Here is a 21327-nt window from a genome sequence, read left to right as displayed (position 1 = left end):
TGTTTTCCTTAATGATCTTCCTGGAGGAGCCAGTAATTTTATATCTTGTAAAAATGATTAACTGGCATCATTATCCCATATGTCTGAAATATAACCCAGCAACTTCAAGAAAGGCCATTTGTATTCAATTAATGCTTCCTTGCATTAAGACGTACAATATGACTTCACGTCCTCTCATTTTATTATGACGATGATGGAGATAGAAACAACCAGTCTCATTATCCCATTTCCAACAGAGAAATCAATTTTCAGCACGTCTCTGCCCTTACAAAGAAGAAGGCGGCGTGGTTCCTGGGGAGCGGCCGCTGCAAACTCCCTCCGGGTGGCGGCCCAACTGAGGGGTCCTCCCCTGGACCAGGGGCTTCTCCACGGGCAGCCCTTCTGGGGCTCTGGGAGGGGCCCGTGACCTTAGCCTCCTGGGGGTTGTCCAGGAGGGGAGGGGGCTGCCTGCCCCTCCCCTCCCCCCAGCATCAGTCTGGCCCCCCCTGGTCCCCACGCCCAGAAGGAGGTTCCTGAGAGACAGCCCTGCTCCCGGGACCCGTGTTGGCCTTGGATGGACCGTGCCCCGACGTGGAGTTGGAGGGGCCGGGGGACTCCCTGCAGTGAGCAGCCCCTTTGTTAGGGTGATTCAAGGGACGCGCCCTGCCTCGCCACTCAATCAAGGGTGCTGGCGGCCAGGATAATCTAATTGTTTGACGTTTTTATCACAATTCATTGAGACCAGAGGCAGATGACTAGATTAACACCCCGTGCTGTTGGCTAATGGCCGGGACGGAGCTGATGGGGAGCTCTTAAATTCTCTCATTACAGATTTTAATTCTGTGACACACAGCGAGAGGTGGCAGCAGGACAATAAGGTGGAGCTTCCTTGGCCCAGAGCCCTGGGGTCGGGGCGCCCCACACCCTCCCTGTTCTTCTGGGCACCTGCTCTGAGCCAAGCTCTGGGGTAGGGGTTCTGGGGGCAAACAGTCCGGGGGGACCAGGGGCCTCCCTGCCTGAGCCCCAGGACCCCCGCACCCGGCAACCATGCTCTGACAGGTTGCTCAGCTCTCGGGCTCAGAACCGCCTCTGGAAGAAGCTGCGGCTGGAGCCCCCAGACTCAGGGATGCCGGGGGCCAGCGTCTCGGGGGCAGTTTGGGTGGAATTTCCTTGACCATTGAGTTGACCATCTTTTCATGTATCTCGTGGCAGCTTGGGTCTCCTGTTCTCTGCCTCAAAGGCCAGGAATAAAGCCGGCAGGCAGGGACCCTGTGGGGACTCTGCTGGAACACCTGGTGAGGTGGACATGGGGGGCCCAGGCATCTATCCTCCACAGGGCCAAGTGGCTGTTCTACAGAGGACTTTTGGTTTACTGTTACATTTAAGTGAAAGTGAAAGTCACTCAGTCGTGTCCAACTCTTTGCGGCCCCATGGACCACACAGTCCAAGGAATTCTACAGGCCAGGATACTAGAGTGGGTTGCCATGTGCTTCTCCAGGGGATCTTCCCGACCCAGGGATCGAACCCAGGTCTCCCACGTTGCAGGTGGATTCTTCACCAGCTGAGCCATGTAAGTCATGCATACTATCTGGTGGAGGACACTGGAGGCGGGCGGGGGGGCTGCCGTCCAGAGGATCTTGGGGGGCCAGCTCCAAGGATCTGCGGGGCCAGCAAGAGCCCCTCCCCAGGGAGGCGCAGGCCTCTCGGGGGGCAGCTGTACTGGACGGGCCCGGCTCTGGGCAGGGGCTGGGACAGTGGGGACAGTCCCCAGGCAGGCAGTGGAGGCGGGGCATGGAGGGGGACAAGCTTGGGGAGGGGGACGTGTCTGACCGCCGCCACTGCAGCCAGGGACCATGTCAGGATGGCGTCCGTGTGGACGTCCGTAGTGATGGAAGCTGTCACACCTGACCCCTGACCCTGGGAGTGACGGGGCAGTGAGAGGTGATGGGGACAAGTTTCAGGAGCCGGGACAAGTGAGGAGAGCTTGGTGTGGCCACAGGTGCGGCCGTCTGCTGAGGGCTGGCATCCTGGAGCAGGCTGCCCTCCGAAGGCTCCCACCCTGGCTGCCTATCCTCCCTCCAGCCGCTCAAAACAGGCTAGTTTGGATTTTCCCGAAAACAGTGCAGACATCATCCTTAGCGCCGAAATCTCAGCATTTAAGTAAAAGGGGGAAGAAGATTTGTCTGCAGCCTGAACCACCTTCTGCTGGCCTGGCTGTGGCCTCCAAGCCCCAGGGCTCTCGGGCCTCAGCATCTGAGGTCCCTGACCAGCCAGGTGTCCCGGCCACAGGGTCAGTATTACAAAGCTACCAATCACCCCCTGACTTGCTGGCTCTGGAGCCAGTTTGGATATGCAGTGAGACATTAAGATAAAAACAAACGATATTAAAAAAAAATACACACAGAAACGATCTTGCCCAGACTTAGGGCTCCGATCAGCTGGAGGACAGCAGCGTGGTCCTGACCAGAGCTGCCCCAGGCAGGGCATGGAGGGGCCAGATCCGGGGGGCTGTCCTCCTCCCACGCACCCCCGTCATGCCCCCTTGCAGCCTTCTTGCCCTGCAGCCCACGATCAGGGTGCTTCCATGCCTGCCCCTCGTGGCCTTCAGCCTGCCTCTCTAGCCGACTCTGCAGTCCCCTGGAGGAGGCTTGTAGCCGCTCACATGGCATCCCCCACTGCGGGCCGGAGCTCCGCCGCTGGCCCGCAGGTCCTCCCCAGCTTCTCCAGGCACGAGCAGTAACCGAGGAGGCTGTCCTGCAGCAGGGACCAGCCCCGAGTCCTGGCACGCTCCGCGGACCCCAGGCAGGCCTCGCGGTGAATGTCCCGCATGGGGGTAGCCGGGTGGAGACTCAGGAGGGCCCCAGCCGAGAGCGGAGAGGCTCCTGAATGAGCCCGGGGCTGCGGCCCAGCAGGTCTGGGGCCCTCGGGTCGAGTCAAGGGGGCTTGCTCAGAGGACCCGCACGTCACGAGCACCCCACGGTCAGAACCACCTCGCCTGCTGACCGCACCGCGCAGCCGCCCCTGGGGCTCCAGCGTCCTCTGCCCGTGTCGCTAGTTTTGCTCACAGACCCGCAGTCAACAGGGCGGGAAAAGACGGTTCTCGAGCTCAAACAGACGCAGGCCGGCCTCATCCTTCCTGACCAACAGCCAGTCAGCTCCCAGGATGTGGACCTTTGATGTTTGAGTTAATAAAAGGAATCATATACACAGGAAACACGGGGAAGAAGTGAACACTGGACACTGCAAGAAGGAAGGAAGGCACCATATGCCCCCTCCCTCCTCCGCAGGCCCCGCCCCTCCTCCAAGTCCCTCCCCTTCCCCACAGGCTCCGCCCCTCCTCCAAGTCCCTCCCCTTCCCCCACAGGCTCCGCCCCTCCTCCAAGTCCCTCCCACTTCTCAAGCTCCACTCCCTCCCAAGTCCCTCCCCTTCCTCCATAGGCTCCGCCCCTCCCCCAAGTCCCTCCTACTTCTCCACAGGCCCCACCCCTCCCCAAGTCCCTCCCACTTCTCAGGCTCCACTCCCTCCACCAAGTCCCTCCCCTCCTCCACAGGCTCCGCCCCTCTCCCAGGTCCCTCCCACTTCTCAGTCTCCACCCCCTTCTCCAAGTCCCTCCCTCTCCTCCACAGGTTCTGCCCCTCCAAGTCCCTTCTGCTTCTCTGCAGGCTCCGCCCCTCCTCCAAGTCCCTCCCCCTCTTCCATAGGCTCCGCCCCTCTCCCAGGTCCCTCCCACTTCTCAGGCTCCACCCCATCCTCCAAGTCCCTCCCTCTCCTCCACAGGTTCTGCCCCTCCACCAAGTCCCTTCTGCTTCTCTGCAGGCTCCGCCCCTTCTCCAAGTCCCTCCCCCTCCTCTGCAGGCTCCTCCCCTCCCCCACAAGCTCTTCCCTTCCCCCAAACCTCTTCCTCCTCCCCAGGCCACACCCCTTACCCGGGCTCCTCCTCCTCTCACAGGCTGTTCCCCCTCCCGCGCAGGCTCCTCCCCAGGGCAGGGTTTGGTGCCGTGGCTGCTTATGAGATTTTTCTCTGGATAAGTGTCCATATATTTAACGATGAAATGACAATCTATTTAATGAAATGATGGCACATTTTCCCCAAGTGCTATTATATTAGAAATGCTGTCAGAGTAGGCGGCCCCATCGTGCTCGTTTTCGTGGATGTGTCACACTTCACACACAGCCCCGGCCCGGGTTGCTGTTCTCCCAGGAGACAAGCAGTCTGTTTACTTCGGTGAAACTATTGACCCCTGCTTTGTGAATAATGTGCGGTCGCTCCTGTAACTTGGTCGTGTCTCTGTTTTCAGAGCAGAGAATTCAATATATTTACTAGATCCCAGCACTGATCATTTAGCCCTCCAGTCCCCGCATCTGACTCGGGCCATCATGGACGAGGAGGGTGAGTTAAGGTTCACGACCACAATTTGGTTTCTTTTTGCTTCTTTGTGCATTTCTGTCACTTTTTAACTCTTAAGGACTTTGGTGCCAGGTTTGTCCTCAGAACAGCTTGTAGCTTCCACTGTTCCCAACTGTGGCTCTGAGTTGGACCTCAGAGGCCTTACAGTCTGGCCACACACGTCTGTAGGTCACCTGCAGACTGCCTGGTTGGCAGGGACGCCCCCAGCTTCCTCACCTGGACCTCGCAGGTCTCCATGTTGTGTCCTGGCCAGAGGAAGACTAAACAAGCAGAAAAGCAGACCACAGGTGAGAAGGGAGGCAGGACACGGCCCGCCAGGGAACGGAAGACCAGCGGCACTGCTGGAACCACGCCCGTCGGCAGGATGAACTCGAGAACCTCCAGATCTGCTCAGGGGCCCAGAGGGACTCACCCCAACACGGTCACCAGGTTTGCACACGCACCCCGCCTTCCTCCCAGTACAATTGCTAAAGGTGGAAAATTGGGAAAACCCAAGGCGCTGGCATATAGACTGTGGGACACCCACAAAACTTTTTGCAATCCTGGGTCCTACCCAGCGGTGCCATGCGGGTGCCGGGACACAGGTGGGGTGGGCAGAGGGGCCTGGACTGGAGAGCATGTGAGTTAGTTCTGGGTGGGGGTCTTACACAGAGAGACCGCCCACTTGTGGCGTCTTTCGTACACTGGGTGCTTAGGGGTCGTGTCCCCGGGGACCGGGGTAGTGCCGGCCCCGCAGGTGCTCAGGCTGCGGTAGTGCGGGAGAGTCAAGGGTTTAGCGGAAAGGAGGCCGGTCACGCTGCGGGGTGGGCGCTGAGCCGTGGCAGATGGCTCCTGTCTTCATCGAGTTCAGTGTTTCACAACTGGTGTCTGTCACCCTCATGACCAGAAGAAAAGCTCTGTTTGAGACAACATTGCTTTCCACCCAGGTTTTTGTCAACTGTCATTTCTCCAAAGATGGAGGAACGCCGCCCTGGCCTGAGGCCATCAAAGACGCCTTGACAGCAGAACCAGGATCCAAATTCTGCCGTCAGTCCGCCTCCACCGCGGACGGAGCCCACGGGGCCCAGGGAGCACCCAGCCTGCGCCCCGCGAGCCTCGCACCCTCCTTTGTGCACGGGAGCCCCCCCGTGTGCCTGGGACACCTGCTATATGTCTGGGACCCCCCGCGTGTGCAGGACTCCCCCTGTGTGCCTCGGATCCCCTCCCCCATGAGCCCAGGACACCCCCTGTGTGCCCGGGACCCCCATGGGCAAGGCAGGAGGAACTCTGGCTGGGAAGGTGGATTAACTTCCTGAGGTGAATTAAATTAGGCACAACCTCTTGGGACCCTTTGTAGGAAGAGGCAACCAGGCTGTGGAACGCAAGCTCACGGGTCTCGCAGACCAAACTCCGTAATGATGTCACAGGCCACCAGCCCCTGGGGGTGCCCGCACCCCTACCCCGTGGCATAGGGGTTTGGTGGCTTGGCAGCTGCACAGCTTTGAAGCCCTTAGGGGGCTTGGGGCAGACAAGCCTCTGGGCCCAGCTCACTGCCTCCCCAGCCCTGTGAGACCCATTTCCCAGACAGGGGTTGGCCAGGCAGTGGGCAGCCTGGGCTGGGGATCGGAAGCCCCCCAGGCATTGCAGGAGGCATGGGGTGCTCTTTGCCTCACATGGCAGACACGTTCCTCAAAGTCGGGGGACTGCTGTCCCCATTTAGGAGCCTAGAGGAGAGGTGCCAGCCTGCGGCAGACACCAGCCCTGACCTGTATGCCTGTGGAGAGGCTTTCCTTCCACCCAGGACCCCTGCCTGCCGCCCCCTCACCCCAGAACGGGGCGGGGACCTCAACGTGCTTCCCTGAAACCCTTCCTGGTCCAGCCAGCCGCCCAGTGACCCTTTAAAAGTGTGAATAGTTTCCCATCAGTGGCAGCTCTTCCCCTGGAGATGACCCCCGCCTTCTGGGATGGTCCTTGGGGTGGCCCCGCCCCAGCTTCCACCCTCTCATGGGTCTCCCGGAAGCAGGCCCTGCCCCAAGTAGCCGTTGGGCGCCCTCAGTGACTGTGCAGGGGTCACCCTGTCAATAACGCCAACGTACATTTGTCGGGCTCCGTCATTAACTGGCCTCCTGTCTGCCGCCTCCACCCCAAGAGGCATTTTAATAAAGACCTGGGGATACATGGACGCTCCGGCCTGAGCGCCAGACCCCGCCCGCGGCGGGAGCAGGAGATAGCATCACTGCAGCCCCTGCCTCGGCCAATGACCGCGGCGGGGCCCAGGCGTGGGGGTGACTCTGGTCACAGCACAGCTGGACCCTCACCTGCCAGCAAGCCCCCACGGCGTCCAGAGCAGCCTGGAGAGCAGCCAGAAGCCCTTCCGGAAGCGTCCACTTGGCCAGCACTGTCCGAGCCATCCTGGGAGCACAGCGAACAGGCTGGAGCCGATGCCCTAACACAAATCTTGCGCTCGGCGCCCAATTAGCGCATTTGGCACGCGGTCAGACCCCCGGGAGAGCAGCCCCGGAGAGAGATCATTACGCGACTGCGCGTCTGGTGCGGGGGTCCGGGGCGGGGGGGCCTGGGATGAGCTTGGGGCTGATTTATGGCCGCCCTGTCTTTGTCCTTCCCTGAAGGAGACACGAGTCTTGGGACCCCGAGGAGCGCTTCTGAGGCGCCATGCGGCTGCACCTCCTCCTCGGGGCTCCTTTGCCTGGCTCTCGTTTTCACAGGCATGGGGTGGGGAGTGATTTCCAGCTCATGTCAGAACATTCGGGGTGCGTGCCCCAGCTGGACCCCTCCAGGGAGGGAGTGGGAGCCGCACTCCTGGGGGCTGGAGCCCCCACCTGGGCCCAGCCTGGATGTGGCTGCGAGGGACTGGGGGCCACAGGTCTCCAACAAGAGCCGAGCACCACCCAGAAGCAGAAAGCAGAGCAAAATGGCAACCCCAGAAAGGTGCCGGAACTGGGGGGCCCGCGGGCCTGGAGGTGGACGGGGGAGGTTGAGGGGCAGGTTTGTCCATGCCTTTGGCCTGGACCAGACCCGCATGGGCGGTTCCCTCCTGAGCCCCCAATACTCGGCCGGTGAGGCGTTCATCCAGCCATTCCTTCACTCGAGCTCTTAGCAGCCTGGGCCCCTGGTGGATCAGAGCCTGTCCTGGACCAAGAACCTTGCAGGACCTTGGAAATGAGGAGGTGACCCAGCCTTGGTGCCCGTTGGACGTTCACGTGGAAAGTGTGAGGGGGTGGGTAGCTGACCTGGGGGCCGGGCCCCGGGGAGGGAGGAAGCCCACGTGGGCGGGGCCGCGGGGGTGTGGCCAGCGCCGCCCACGTACAGGGGCGAAGAGGCTGAGGCCGGGCCCGCCCATCAGATGGGGCCACCCTGCTGAGCCCAGGTGCACAGGTCAAGGAGACTGCAAGGTGCCACCCTCTTAAGAAGCTGCCTGAGAAGAGCCTGAAAACAACTGGGCCTACGTCAGTGGAGGGTGGACGTCTGTTCATACGTGGGCACCTCCCAGCAAGCACGAGAGGCCTGAGGCCATGTGCCCCCAGGAGGGAGTGACCCAGAGTTGTGAGGTCAGGTGACCGTGCGGCCCTGCACAGCCGCAGGTCCTGGGAGGCCACGTGGTCACAGCCGCCCTGTTTCTGTTGGACGGGCGAACAGTCTCAACCTGGCGACTGGGTGCTTCTTTCAGAAGGAAGGTGAGGCCCCACAAAGCATGGTGAGAGAGGCGGGGGTTTGCAGACAAGAAGGAATAGTGAGGTGTTCTGTGCACTGATCTGGGGATGTTCCTACGTGTATCAAGACGCATAACTTTGAAAGAAGTACAGGAGCTGGAGAAGGGGAACTGGGGCGCGGGGAGGGGCTCTGCAGGGGGGAGACGCCCACCTGTCCCTGGCTGGGGGCGGGGCTTCAGCCCAGAGAAGCCGGAGCCTCGCAGCGCAAGGGGGAGGGGTGGGAGCTCCTCGCAGGTCCGGGAGCCCTGGCCGTTGTCCAGGCCGCCTCCTGCCAGGAAGGGGCGGGTAGCCCGGGCCCCTCGGCCTTTGCTCCCTGGTCTCTGCCGCTTCCTTTACAGACCTGCTGGGCCCCTCCCACCTGCCAAGGGTCTTGCCAGCATCTTCCCAGGGAAGGTGCTTGGCTCAAAGCCCCGTTCAGAGACCCCCCCACACGCCCATGGTGTCTGACACCTGAGTATAGGGATCTCCCTGGGGGAGCCCAGGCTTTGGGAAAACCCTCTGAAGCCTGGAACTGGGTTCATGTTCGTTTCTTGACTCTGTAGCACTTAGCCACCTGGGTGCCCCAGCCATGAGGGGCCCTTGCAGCCAGGTGCCCACTTGACGGCAGGTGCATCAGTGCGGAGGGGCTCAGAGCGGACCAAGCAGAGTGAGCCTCAGGACGAGGAGAGCCAGCGGACGGTAGTCCGGGGAGTGGTGGAGGGCAGGGCGGCAGCAAAGGGACCGGTGTGGGGTCAGAGGGGAGGGGGCCGCTGGGGCCTGGGTCTGAGGCTCACTGGTCATCTCATGGGGATTAGACCCAAGCGGAGTATGGGGGGCAGGACTGGGCTACAAGCAGCGGGGAGAGGGTGGGTCGGGTCGGCGCCCCACTGGGCCTCCTCTCGTGGCCCCCGTCCCCCCCGCCCAGGGCCAGGCGCACCCTCAGCCCGCAGTGACCCTTCAGGCAGTCACCCTGCGGGTGGCGCTGGGGGTCAGCGGAGCGGAGCGGGCAGGGGTTCCGCCAGCTGCCTTTCCGGGGTCGGCCAGGCGAGGGCACCAGCGGGACAGGCCCGGATGTTTGCGGGGAGGATTGGGGTTTGCGCCCATCCAGCTCCCTTCAGCGTCTGCAGAACCTGGGAGCCCCTCCAGCAGCACAGGCGCCCATCAGGCGGCCTGTCCGGCTCCAGGGCCCCGGGGGCCACGCCTCCACCCCGACATCCCTGCGCCCCCAGCTGGCAGGCACTTAGTTCTCTTGACCCACCAACCCCTGGTGAGCAGCCCCCTGACTCCGCCCCCAGGTGCAGTCTCCTCCTCTTGCTCCCGGAGGTCGAGGACTGGTCCCACGTGGGAGGACAAAGCCAGGGTCCTTTGCCCTTTGCAGGGAGCCATCGAAGGGGCGTGCTTGGGGCAAGGGGCAGCTCCACGACTTAGCAGCCCCTCAAAATGAAAAATCTTCATCCGTTTGCCAACTCCAGAGCTATCTGCGTGGTTGGAGACGGGATCCAAGCTCCTTCCAGAGACAAACCTCTTTCCTTCCCTCCGTCCCCCGGCCCCACGCCTGCCAGGCTCCGACCCAGTCCTGGCTAGGACACCGGCTGGTCCTGGCTGGCCCTCCTGAGGGACCACCTTCCCTGACCTCCATCTGCCCAGCGATCATTGGTCCCGCCGTTCCTCTGCTGCACGGACTTGCGGGGTTTTGTTTATTGTTGAAGAAGAGGGCGGCAGAGGATGAGATGGTTAGATGGCATCACCCACTCAATGGACATGAATCTGAACAGCTGCGGGAGACCGTGGGGGATAGGGGAGCCGAGCCTGCTGCAGCCCATGGGGCCGCAAAGAGCCCGACGACTTGGCGACTGAACAACACCCAGTCGTGCCCGCCGGGGTGCAGGGTGGCGCTCGCTGTTCACGTGGCTCTCCCCGACCGCGCCTGACAGGGAGCATGACCCGATAAATAAACGTGACTAAGTCAAGATCTCTGCCAAACCGCGAGCTCCGCGCTTGCCCGCGACGTCAACGTGAGAGCGCGGCGAGGCGCACCGCAGCCTTCCATGGCGGGGCTTCTCCTTCGGCACCAGGCGGGGGCATTGGCGGACCCATCCGTTCCGGCGGAATCGGCTCGGGCGGCGCGACCCGAGGCGCTCCTTCCCCGCAGGATCCTCCCTCCCCTGGCCGACCCGGGGCGGGGAGGTGTTTCCTTCGGTCCTACCCGGGAGGGCGGCTGCCGGGAGCGCCGGAGGAGAAGGTGGGGCGGGGGGCGGGGGCCAGGCGCCAAGCGGAGGCATGCAGCCCCGGAGTGCCCGGAGATGGCGGGCCGACAGGTGGAACAGGTTGAGCCTACACACCCGGAACTGGGGCGCTGGGGTCGGGGATGGCGGTGGGGGTTGTCCTGTGCCACCGCGTCCGGAAGGGTAGGCGGGCGGGCGTCTGGGGCTTGGGAACCCCCCCGCGCGGGGCGGGACAGGGCCCGTGGACAGGGCACCGAGACACCCTCCGCCAGACAGCATGGAGAAGCATGGAGAAGCAGCTGCTCTCACATCGCTATCGGCGCCCCCAACCCACTCTGGCCCCTCCAAATGGCACTCCGGCCCCCCATCCCGCACCCACGGCACCCAGCTCCCTGGAGAGCCAAGCACAGCCCCACTCGCGACCCCAAGAGTTCCGGCCGCAGCCCAGGGAGGGCCCCGGGGCGCAAGCTCCCCCGGGATGCAGGGGAGCGGGTCGGCACCGTTTCCTCGGAGGGAAGGAGGATGCAGAGGCCTGAGCCTGGGGGCTCGAGGAGCAGAGCGCGGCGCCCAGAGCGGCAGTGTTCCTCCTGCCACCGAACCAAGGTCTCAGGGAGGATAATGCGCCCTGTCGACCGTCCGGGCGCGCCACGCCTGGCTCGCCAAGAGGACTTCAGGCGCAGCAATCCAGAACCTGCTCCCCCCGGCAGAGTCGGGAGAAGGGGCCCGGCCCGCCCCTGACGTGGCCCCGCCCCAGTCCCTCTGGTCCCTCCCCCAAGTCCTAACCTCCCTCCCTGATCTGAGGCTTGGGAGGCCCGGCCGCCGCCTTCCAGGAGCCCAGAGGGGCCCAAACCCGGCAGAAAAGGATACGCGGCTGCGCTCTCTCACATACGCTGTGCCCGAGGTAAGGGGCGCAAGCCAGGCCCGGGGCGGATCTCAGGGCTCAGCCGCCATAGTGAGCGCGGAGAAGCTCGGTTTCCGGGGTCTGGCTCGGCTGGTGTGGATCGCCTGAGGGGCAGCCGCACCCGGATCCCGCGAGTGCGGCCCGGCCAAGCAAGCAGGAAGAGAGAAACTCCCTTGCGCACGAGCTGCACCGCACACGAGGCCGACCGGTATCACGCGCGGTGGCGCGCCGCCCGGGACAGCACGGGGCGCGGGAGTCACCTAACGCCCGCCCAGGCCCGGCGGCCAGTGGCTTTCTTAGAGGCGATCTGGCGTAGGGACTCGCAGCACCACACCCGTAGAACTGCCCAAAACGAAAATGGACCCCTGGAGATCTCGGTACCAGGGGACGCTGGGTTCCTGCCCAGAGCCGAGAAGGCCGCTGTCGTTTGTGCTACCGAAATCCTGGCGGCCCGGGTGAAACGGGAAAGTCGTTGTTAACCAGCCGCACCAGGCCCTAGAAAGGCCGGCTGGCAGACACCGCAACCCGCCCCCCACCTCCGACGAATCGGCGGCCGTCTGTTGGTACGCGTTCCCGTCACGTTCCCAACGGGCAGCTAATAATAGTAATAATCATCACTTAATAATATGTGACACCACCCAAGAGAACCAAGGAGGCAACGTCCACGATTGTACTCGGCGCCTGTTTGGCGCCTGCTCTCCGCAGTTTACTGCGATCTTATTTGAACCCCCGCACAACCATCTACGAGGTGGGAGGAGTTCTCACCCCGAGGACGACACCACGCGCCCGGCATGCCAGTCAAAAGACCGCGCTTCTGCCCGCGGCCCCGCACGCCCCGTGACCCGGACTCAGTCTGCCAGGGTCCCCGACCCCAGGCTCCGGCCGCGCTTCGCGAGGGAGCGACTGCGCGTAAGGTCCCGCGCGGCGTCCAGACCCGAGCTCCGGGTTCAGGTTGCCTCCCAGGAATGAGGTGCCACCGCGCGACCGGGAAATGACCCAGCCCGGCCGAGTACAGCCCCGCGGGCCGGGAGTGAACGGGGACCCGGTCCCATACCCACCACACGCGACCCGGCGGCCCCGGGACAGGCCTCGCCGAGGCGCCAGGCACTGGGTTGGGGAAACAGAGCGGATTCTCGCGGGCCAAGTCTAATCTTCGGCCCGTGGACGCTGACATTCCGCTTCTCGCGCCCTCTGCATCCCGGAGCAGGAGGTTCTCGGAAATGTTCTCGGTCCTCCCTCAAACCTGGGGCCGCGACCCCGGTAGTGCCTGCTGGCTCCCCGCGCCCTCCCGCCAGCGCCTCTGCACCGAACAGGGCGCACCGCGTGTGCCGAGTGGATCCTCAAATCTGCATTCTCTCGGTGATAAAATATGCTCTCGTATTTTTTCCTGATTTCCCATTAAAACCTTTGCCTAACTAAACTCCCATCCAACGGGATTTATTTCGTCCCCCAGGAGATAAATCAGGGGGCAAATTTACGGCCCGGGAGGGACCCGCCGCGCTAATGGGCGCTTCATGGAGTGCGCGGCGGGGGCGCGCGGACGGCGGGCGCTGGCCAATGGCCGGGCCGCGGGCGCCCACAGCCAATCAGCGCGCGCGCCGCGCCGGGGCCCCGCGGTTATCAGCGCGTCCGGCCCGCGCGGCGCCGCTCCGACCGGCCCCGGGGCTGCCGCTGCCGCCGCCGCCGCCTCCCGGAACGCCCCCGCCGCCGCCTGCCCTGCGCCGGAGCCTCCACCCGCCCTCGCGCCCGCCCTCCGCGCCGTCGGCGCCCTCGCCCGGCGCCCGCCCGGGCCGCGCGCAAACTTCCCGGGCCGGCGGGCGGCGGCGGCGGCGGCGGGGCCCGGATGGGCGTCCGGGCCGGCGGCGGCGGCGCCCATGGACGCTAACCGCCCGGGCGCGTTCGTGCTGAGCAGCGCCCCGCTGGCCGCGCTGCACAACATGGCCGAGATGAAGACGTCGCTGTTCCCATATGCGTTGCAGGGCCCGGCCGGCTTCAAGGCGCCCGCGCTGGGGGGCCTGGGCGCGCAGCTGCCCCTTGGCACCCCGCACGGCATCAGCGACATCCTGGGGCGGCCGGTGGGCGCAGCGGGTGGCGGCCTCCTGGGCGGCCTGCCCCGGCTCAACGGGCTGGCCTCGTCGGCTGGCGTCTACTTCGGGCCCGCGGCCGCCGTTGCGCGCGGCTATCCCAAGCCCCTGGCGGAGCTTCCCGGGCGCCCGCCCATCTTCTGGCCCGGAGTGGTGCAGGGCTCGCCCTGGAGGGACCCCCGCCTGGCCGGCCCGGGTAAGTGGCCCGTGCGCGGGTTCGGCGTGGGGCTGCGGGCGGGCGCGGGCGGGACCGCCGGCCGCACTCACCGAGGCCCCTCTGCAGCCCAGGCCGGCGGGGTCCTGGACAAGGACGGCAAGAAGAAGCACTCGCGGCCGACCTTCTCGGGCCAGCAGATCTTCGCGTTGGAGAAGACTTTCGAGCAGACGAAGTACCTGGCGGGGCCCGAGCGCGCGCGCCTCGCCTACTCCCTGGGCATGACCGAGAGCCAGGTCAAGGTGAGGCGGCGCCGCGCGGCGCTCGCTTGGCCGCAGCCCGCTCGCTCCCCCGCGTCCTGCGAAAGGCGCGCGAGCGGCCACGCCGCGGCCGGGGCCGGGGCAGAGGGGCAGTCTGGGGCGGCCCTCGGCGTCCGCGAAGGCGGCAGCGTCTGGCCCGGGCCGCCGAGGGGCCGTGCTGCCGCCGGCGGGTGCTCCGAGGGGCCCCGCGTGATGGGCGCCCTCCACCCCAGGTATGGTTCCAGAACCGCCGGACCAAGTGGCGCAAGCGGCACGCGGCGGAGATGGCGTCGGCCAAAAAGAAGCAGGACTCGGACGCCGAGAAGCTGAAGGTGGGCGGCTCGGACGCGGAGGACGACGACGACGAGTACAACCGGCCCCTGGACCCCAACTCGGACGACGAGAAGATCACGCGGCTGCTCAAGAAGCACAGAGCTCCGAACTTGGCGCTGGTCAGCCCGTGCGGCGGCGGCGCGGGGGACGCCTCCTGAGGGCGCGGGGCCGGGCCGGACAACCAGGGTACGGACGCGGGCCGGCGCCCTCGCCAGCCGCCCGCGCCGCAGTGTGTATATATATTTTTACAGAGTAAGTTATACGGCGACCCGGCTCGGGCTCGGCGTCGGGGCCACCGCCGCCCCGCGTCCCGGTGGGATCACTTTGTATAATCAATAAATTATTTAACACGTCCCCGTCGGAGCCACGGCTCCCTAGGCCCTTCGCCTGTTTCTTCCCATTCGGAAAGCCGCGGGCGAGGCGGCGGCGCGGCCTCCGCTCCTGCCGGGGACGCCATGCCGGGCCGCTGTCCAGTGTCCAAGCCCGCGGGGCCCGCGCCGTCGGCTGGAAGGGCGCCTGGGGCTGGAAGGGCCGGGCTCGGCGGTGGGCCCAACGGAGGCCGGGTGCCCCGCGTCCCGGGCGCCCGGGCGGCAGCAGCTCGCAGGAGCGAGGGCGCCGAGAGGACCGGCGCGGGGAAGGCGTCCCGGCCCCGCGGGCAGTCCGCTGAGGGAAGGGGCGGCCCGGGCCGGGAGCCGCGAGGAGCCGGATTCGGGGACTCGGCGGGCTGGAGCGGAGCCGACGGCGCGGGGCGGAGCAGGGAGCAGGTAGGGCCTCTTGTTTTCCGGCCACCCCGGGGCTAGGGCCCTCCTTTCGCCGCTGCGGTGGATGAGGTTTGGGCAGGTTTAAACACATTCCCGGTGCCCGCCCCACCTGCGCGGTAGCTGTGGGTGGGTGGGTCGGTGGGTGGGTGTTGGGGTCGGTGAAGGGCGCCGCTGGGCCCCGGCTCCTGCCCACCTGCTCTGCTCTGATTATGTAGATTCAACCCGCCCAGCCTTAGTAGCTGCAGACTTCGGAAGTCGCGCTAAACTTAACATTGGGTGAAATAAATCAGGTTTTAAACTCATCAGCACCATAGCTGATCCGCTGCTATTATTTAGATTTTTTTATGGGTAGAAAGTGCGACTTAATTCAAAGGACTACAAAGAGAAGTCCACAGTAATTTTGCCAGCAGCTCGAAGTTCTCTGGGGGCCCAGGGGTTTGCAGTGGAAGCATGTCTGGCGGCCCCTTGAGGTCCATCCCCTTGCCCGGCAGCTCGGCCTGCACCCCAGGGTGCCCCACCAGCCAGACCCCGCCCCCACCCCAGGCCCCACCGCGGAGAGGCAGGGAAGCCCTCCTCTCTGGCCTGTTCTTTACCCCCACCTCAGAGGCGAGGATTCTGGTGAACAGCTGGATCTCTCTGGTTCACAGAAGCCCCAGACTGGATGCTCCCCGTGGTTGCAGCTTCATGGGCATGACTGTGGTGTTAATTTTAAAAGTTAAATATAAAGGGTTATTTTATTGTAAGATTTATCTTGGAAGTCATTATTGGAAATGTTAAAAGAGTAAAAGGCTGAGTCTTATTTTTTTCCACACAACTGCACCAATTTTAAAAACAGATGCTTTCCACTGACTGGTTTTCTTTTTAAGAGAGAACTTAAAAAAAAATTTATGTGCATAAAAACTATTCTCTCAGCTCTAAGTTAGGAGCAAAGGAATTTCCAGTTTTAAAGTTTTGAGGAAAGCAATGCATTTATGTAATTTCATTTAAAAAATGCTGAGGGGTAAATCCCAGTAGGTACCTGTGCAGTAAACAGTCCAAAAGACCTTCTTTCTGCTTCCCACTGCGGCTCAGCTCTATAACAGAATCTGACAAGACTCGGGGCCTGGGTCTCAGACGAGGTGATCTGGACTGCAGCCTGCGAAGAGCCCGGAGTGCCGGAGAAGGGAACACAATCAAACGGTGTTTTCACCAAGATCAATTTTATTGCTTAGGGACCAGAGCGGTCATTTCCAAAGGCCTCCAGAGTGAGCAACAGCTGAAACCCTGCTACACAGAAATCACCGTGGGCCGGAACGGCCGTGTGGCACGTGGACGGAGTGACCACAGCTTGACACACACCCCAATCATTCTGTCGAGGATGCAGACTCGGCCGGTGGATGCCACACCGCTTGCGAGGGTAGTGATTTACCTAAGCCAAGCTTCCCCCTGGCGCCTGCACCCAGCCCGGGAGTTCTGTAGTGTTAAAGCAGATCAATAAACGCCATTTGTGTTTCATCCTCAGGCTGGGCGCCACCTCTGACCGCCGCGCCAGGTGTCGGGGACAGGGACGTGCGGCAGGGTCACGACGGGCCGTGGGAGGCGCGGCAACCGGGGACACGGACAGTTTGTTTCTCTTAATAGTTTATATACAGCCCATGTTAAAAGCGGTTTCTATCAGAAGCAGACTAGGCTATTTTTATTTCTCCCATGATATTATTGTTTTATGTAGAATACTTGGCACCATAGAACAGTAACAAAAGACGGACAAAACGGTTTACAAAATTCTTGAAAGGTACACCCGAGCTAGCTATAAACTTCACATTCAGTTCTTAATATTACACAGCAGGAAGCCTAGGAGTCTGACTGCTCACGTGAGAGCCGCGGGCCGTCCGAGCCCCACGGCGCCACCGGGCGCAGTCCGGGTTTGACAGCTCTGTGTGTGCATGTGCGGGGGACCAGCTCCTAGACTCGGTTCTACTGCTGATATGACACTCAAGCATTCATACTGGAAAGTATATTTAGCATAAGTTTTGGTAAGGTTTATAAATTATTTTTAAAAAGTATATATTTATATATATTTATATATATAAAAATGGAAAGCAGCTGCAGTGTGATTCAAAAACCACGTAACGTGGTAGTAGAGTGACTGACAGGGAGGGGCCTCCAGAAGCGAAAGCGGGGGCCACATGCCCCCGGTCGTGGAGCCCGGCCGGCCCACTCAGCCCCCGCCACAGGGCGACTCCGAGCCCCGCGGGGTTTCTGCTCCCGAGAAGCTCCTCCATGCTGACAATGATTAAAAATCGAAAACCGTGACGTCTAAAATACAGATCTTTTTGCTGTCTATTAGAGTTTTGGCAACAGGACTGTGACTTGTTAAAAAAAAAACCCAATGTTTCTACTTGATGCCACAAGGACAGACACGACGGTGAGGTATGTGAGGCTTGTCCGGAGCGCCGTCCGGGGCTGAAGCAGAGTGTGGGGCCGGCCGTCTAGCGGTGGCGCTCGGGCGGGTCTGGACGCAGCTGTCAGAGGACGTGGGCCCTCGTGCTACGGGGGGGTCTCGCCGGGGGTCCCCTCAAGGCGCTGGCATCGCCTCCCTGCCGTGGAACCAGGCGTTGGTTACGGGGACACACACACCAGGAAAAGCTCAGAAAGGTGAACTCGAGGGAAGGAGGCATATTTACCACCACGTCACTGCACCACACAACACTTGTGCACACGTGCGTGAGGTTTACCTGCCCCGGGCGCGATGCGGAAGGCCAGGAACACGGGCTGCGGGGGAGAAGAGAGGCCGTCAGGGCCGAGCGTCCACGGCCAGCGGGCCCAGCGCTGGGCCCTGTCCTGGGGAGCTGACCGTGGGCGACCCGAGGCGGAAGGCACAGGGCCGTCGTGCTCCGTTAAGATGGCATTATTTCCACATAGAAATCAGTGTAAAAGCTCATTTTAGAGCCGTGATTCAGGCCCTGAGAACATGGGGAAGGACAGAGCCTGGCCTGGGATCCAGCCGCTGGTTCGGGTGGGCGGCCGGCCTAAGAAGGGGAAGCGGTGACCGTCTCTCCTGGGCCGCCGGGACACAGGACCCATGACCCCACTCCCCTCAGAGGGGCTGCAGGCTGGGGGCCGGGCAGAGTCACACTTCCAAGGTTGGTTCCGGAACACTGGGTGGGTCCCTGAAGCTGGGCAGTGACACAGACATCTCTCCCCACCCGGGCGGCAGGGGCAGAGGCCAGTAGGATGCTTGGGTGCAGGCTCAGAAACACCTCCAGAGGGACCATGGGACACAGTCTCTGTCTCCGACACGAACTCTGTCTCGTTGAGCCAGTCTCTTCTGCCTTCCTATCTACCTGCCTCACCAACCCCCTACCTACCTACCTGCTGGTGCTTTATTGAAATTAAACACAGATTGACTCGGCCATGTCTGTGAAGCCAGACCAGGAGGCGGAGAAGGGGGTTAGGAGAAGCACCCCGACAGCCCACCGCCCACCACCGCCCCCGCACGGGTCAGTCACCTTGTGGTCTCCCATGCAGACGTTGGGCCCGATGTGGTCGTAGGTGACAACCTTCTCCTCGCTCTCCGACTGGGAAAAGCAAACAGAGGAATAGATGTGGGAGGCGGAAACGGGGGGCTTCCTGGGGAGCAGCGGAGACAGCCCTGTGGCTGTGCCACCCTCCACCCCCTGCCCACTCCTCCATGGGGCTCCAGCTGGCTCAGAACTGCCAGTGAGCGGCTGCCCCCCAGGAGGCAGCGGCGGGAGGTGGCCGGGCAGCACTCAGCCCCTGCTCGTAGGGTGGGAGGGCTCCGGCCTCGGGAGGGCGGCAACCTTCCTTGGGGGCTGGAGGCAACGTTCCCAGGGTGCTGGTGTGGCCTCTGCTCACGGCCATCAGGGCAGATGGGCGCTCTCTTTCCAGTTGTGCCCATGGCACCAAAGAAGCCCACCTGGTCTCCGTTTTCTCCCTTGGCATTTGTTTTTGACCCAGAACTCCCTGTTCAGAGGAGAACAGACGCCCCTGAACGCCACGGGGCCGCACCCAGCGGCCACTAGAGCAGGGCCCCATGCACAGGCCTCCTGCCCACCAGCCTGCGGGCGCCGCCCAGGGTGTGCCACTGGCGGTCAGTTCCGGCTCCAGCTGGGCAGGGCTTTCACTGCCGCGGCTGAAGCCTCTGAGACTATAAACTGAATTATCCTTAATGCAGTAGGAAGTGTGAGGTCAGCTTTACTTTCCAGCGGGATTGCCTGCCAGGAACTGCGACAACAGACCCCCTGCACACCCGTGGCGGCCACAGCGCCTCCCTGGAGTGGGAAGCATTCATCAAACGCTGCGTGGTAATTTACAAAGGCAGCATAAAATTGTGGATTTCCAAGTGCATGATCGCGAGACAGATAAACAGATCACAGCGGGCTCCACACTTCTCCCTGCGCATCCATCATGGCAGTCGCCCCCTTCGTGTTCGGGGCAGGAAGCAGAACCGACATGATGCCGAGCTGACCGAGCGTGGCATGATGGATGACGCCGCGAAAACCTGGCGAGGCGGCTGCTGGGCCGGTGACGCCCACCACCGCGGGAGCCCCAGGGGAGGGCCCGCCGGGGGAGCCCCCCGCCAGGAAGGCTCCGGGCCCTCCCCACAACGGGCCACCCAGCCAGGCTCCGTGCCCGCGAGTCTGCAGCATCAAACCTCCAGCCCTGGAGCAGAGACGAGGCCACGCGCGGGTGGCGGTCGTCCGTCCGCCTTCCGGACTCTGCAGCCCCGGGTGCCTCCCGACGCCAGGCGCTCCAGCTGTCCCGGTGGCTTCACCGCAAGATGCCTTTCCCTGGAAGACGGCCCTCACCTCCTTTCTGCCCCGAGGCGCCTGTTCTGGCCGTAGCTCTGGGCTCCGCCAGCCCAGCGTGCTCAGAGCCGGCAGCTATGACCCACCATGTCCACTGTCCACTCTGCGTCCTCACGTCCCATCACAGAGCCCCGGGGGCAGGCCCAGCAGAGTGTGGGGCCGAGTCGGAGGCCACACGTGTGTGCAGGGTCTGTGTGGTCAGGGCCCATCTGTCCTGTCTGGCTTATGTCGTAAAGCCTGCTTGTGGGAGAGCCCACGGCCCGTCCTCCGTGCTGGGCTCTGGGGCCTGCCTGCCAGCTGTCTGGCAGGCCCCCAGGCCCTGTCAGGGCACGCTCACTGCAGGCCCCACGCACCCAGCCTGGTCCAGGAGGTCTCTCCCCAGGAGCTGGCTTGCAGCCGGGCATCCAGGGCCGCCCGCTCTGGAAAGGCCAGCAGGATCTTCCATAGGGGGCCACGGGGCCGCTGGCGGGGTCGGCCTGCACGCAGCTCGTCCCAGAAGCTCTGCCCTCCCAGCTGCGTCTCTGGATGAGGGTCTGGGCCCCGGGGGGCAGACGGGACCCCTCATAGCAAGTGCGGGGGCCGTGCAGGGTGGTGGCCAGAGCCCTGGACGTCCTGGGTTGAGGTCGGGGGGCCACCCGCCCCCTCCTGACTGGCTGCCCATGTCACTCAGAGGCCGAGCTGCTGCCTCATGAGTCAATGCACCTCATTACTGTATTTTTTCACTGATGGTGTTGACAAAACCAGTGCAGATATTGATTCTTGAGAGCAGTCCTTTTGTGTTAAATGTGGGCATTGAAAACCCCAGGAATCGAGAGGCTACAGGAACTGGAGACCCCCACCCCAGCACTGCATGCAGCCTCCAACCCCTGGCGTTTGTGTGACTCAGCTCAGATTTACAACTTAAGGAAATAGGACGACTTCACAGCTCAGGAGCTCTCTCGAGGACAAGAGCCCATTGACTTCTCCGAGCACGCAATAAACTGATAGGACTCCTGACGCCCTGGCGACCGACCATTTACGCTGTTTTGACTCCAGAACCTGGGCTACGTCCCAGCCCGAGGACCGAAGGCAGGAGGGTGCCCCCAGCCCGGGCCCACCCCCTAGACGGCCCGCCTCCCAGCCGGCCCCCCAGGCCTCACTCACCCTCAGGACGAGCTCCTTGGCCGACGGAGACATGAGGACGCGGTCACACCAAGCGGGGCAGCGGGTGTTCATGTACTGCCGGCCCTGGCTGCAGTCCTCGCTGTATGGGTAGCTGGGGAGACAGGACGGGGGCGCGGTCGGCAGCCGCTCGCCGGCCCCCCCGCTGCCCCTCCTCCATGCGGGACCCGCACCCCAGAAAGGCCCAGCTTGTCCAGGGGACGGAGAGGTGACAGAAGCTTCCCAGAACCGAGTCCCACACTGTCCCCAGCACTTCAGATAAATCCCCCTAGGACGAGGCTCATCTTCTCAACTTGGTTTTGCTTCTGGATGCAGCCTAAAGCACAAACCTGCACAGATGCCTGCGGCTGGCTGGCTGACAGACCCATTCCTGCCCCCTCAGCACGTGTCCTGTGCCCCCGTGTGTGGGAGCCCTGGACCAGCTGGACAGACAAACGTCCTGGCCAGGCACAGAGCCTTCTTGGTCGAATATCACCATTTTATATTTATCATTACAGACAAGAACCTACACATGGTCCAACTCT

The 21327-nt window shown here is 63.1% G+C and overlaps 2 protein-coding genes across 3 annotated transcripts in view; one reads left to right on the top strand and one right to left on the bottom strand.

Moving 5' to 3' along the window:
• Positions 1-13028: 13028 nt before the first annotated feature.
• Positions 13029-14426, top strand: NKX6-2 (NK6 homeobox 2). The gene is made up of 3 exons (XM_055560677.1): positions 13029-13483; positions 13571-13743; positions 13974-14426. Exons 1-3 carry the CDS (start codon positions 13078-13080, stop codon positions 14229-14231), a joined length of 837 nt encoding a protein of 278 aa, XP_055416652.1. The 5' UTR covers positions 13029-13077; the 3' UTR covers positions 14232-14426.
• Positions 14427-16016: 1590 nt separating this feature from the next.
• INPP5A (inositol polyphosphate-5-phosphatase A) overlaps positions 16017-21327 on the bottom strand; it is a 145964-nt gene continuing 140653 nt past the window's right edge. The window contains exons 13-16 of one of the 2 annotated variants that reach the window (XM_055560676.1): positions 20786-20897; positions 18323-18391; positions 17498-17585; positions 16017-17410 (exon numbers count right to left, since the gene is read on the bottom strand). In XM_055560676.1, the coding sequence (XP_055416651.1) occupies positions 17505-17585; positions 18323-18391; positions 20786-20897 (262 nt within the window). In that variant the 3' untranslated portion in view covers positions 16017-17410; positions 17498-17504. The remainder of the gene's footprint in view (positions 17411-17497; positions 17586-18322; positions 18392-20785; positions 20898-21327) is intronic. The other variant, XM_055560675.1, reaches the window with a different exon arrangement.

This window comes from Bubalus kerabau, chromosome 22 (assembly GCF_029407905.1).
Source record: "Bubalus kerabau isolate K-KA32 ecotype Philippines breed swamp buffalo chromosome 22, PCC_UOA_SB_1v2, whole genome shotgun sequence".
NCBI lineage: Eukaryota > Metazoa > Chordata > Mammalia > Artiodactyla > Bovidae > Bubalus > Bubalus kerabau.
This window is presented reverse-complemented; position numbering and strand designations above follow the sequence as displayed.

Coding starts and splice junctions, on each gene's coding strand:
- NKX6-2 (XM_055560677.1), top strand. CDS start 13,078: ATGGACGCTAACCGCCCGGGCGCGTTCGTGCTGAGCAGCGCCCCGCTG. Junction 13,484..13,570: donor CCCCCGCCTGGCCGGCCCGG/GTAAGTGGCCCG, acceptor GCCCCTCTGCAG/CCCAGGCCGGCGGGGTCCTG. Junction 13,744..13,973: donor TGACCGAGAGCCAGGTCAAG/GTGAGGCGGCGC, acceptor CCTCCACCCCAG/GTATGGTTCCAGAACCGCCG.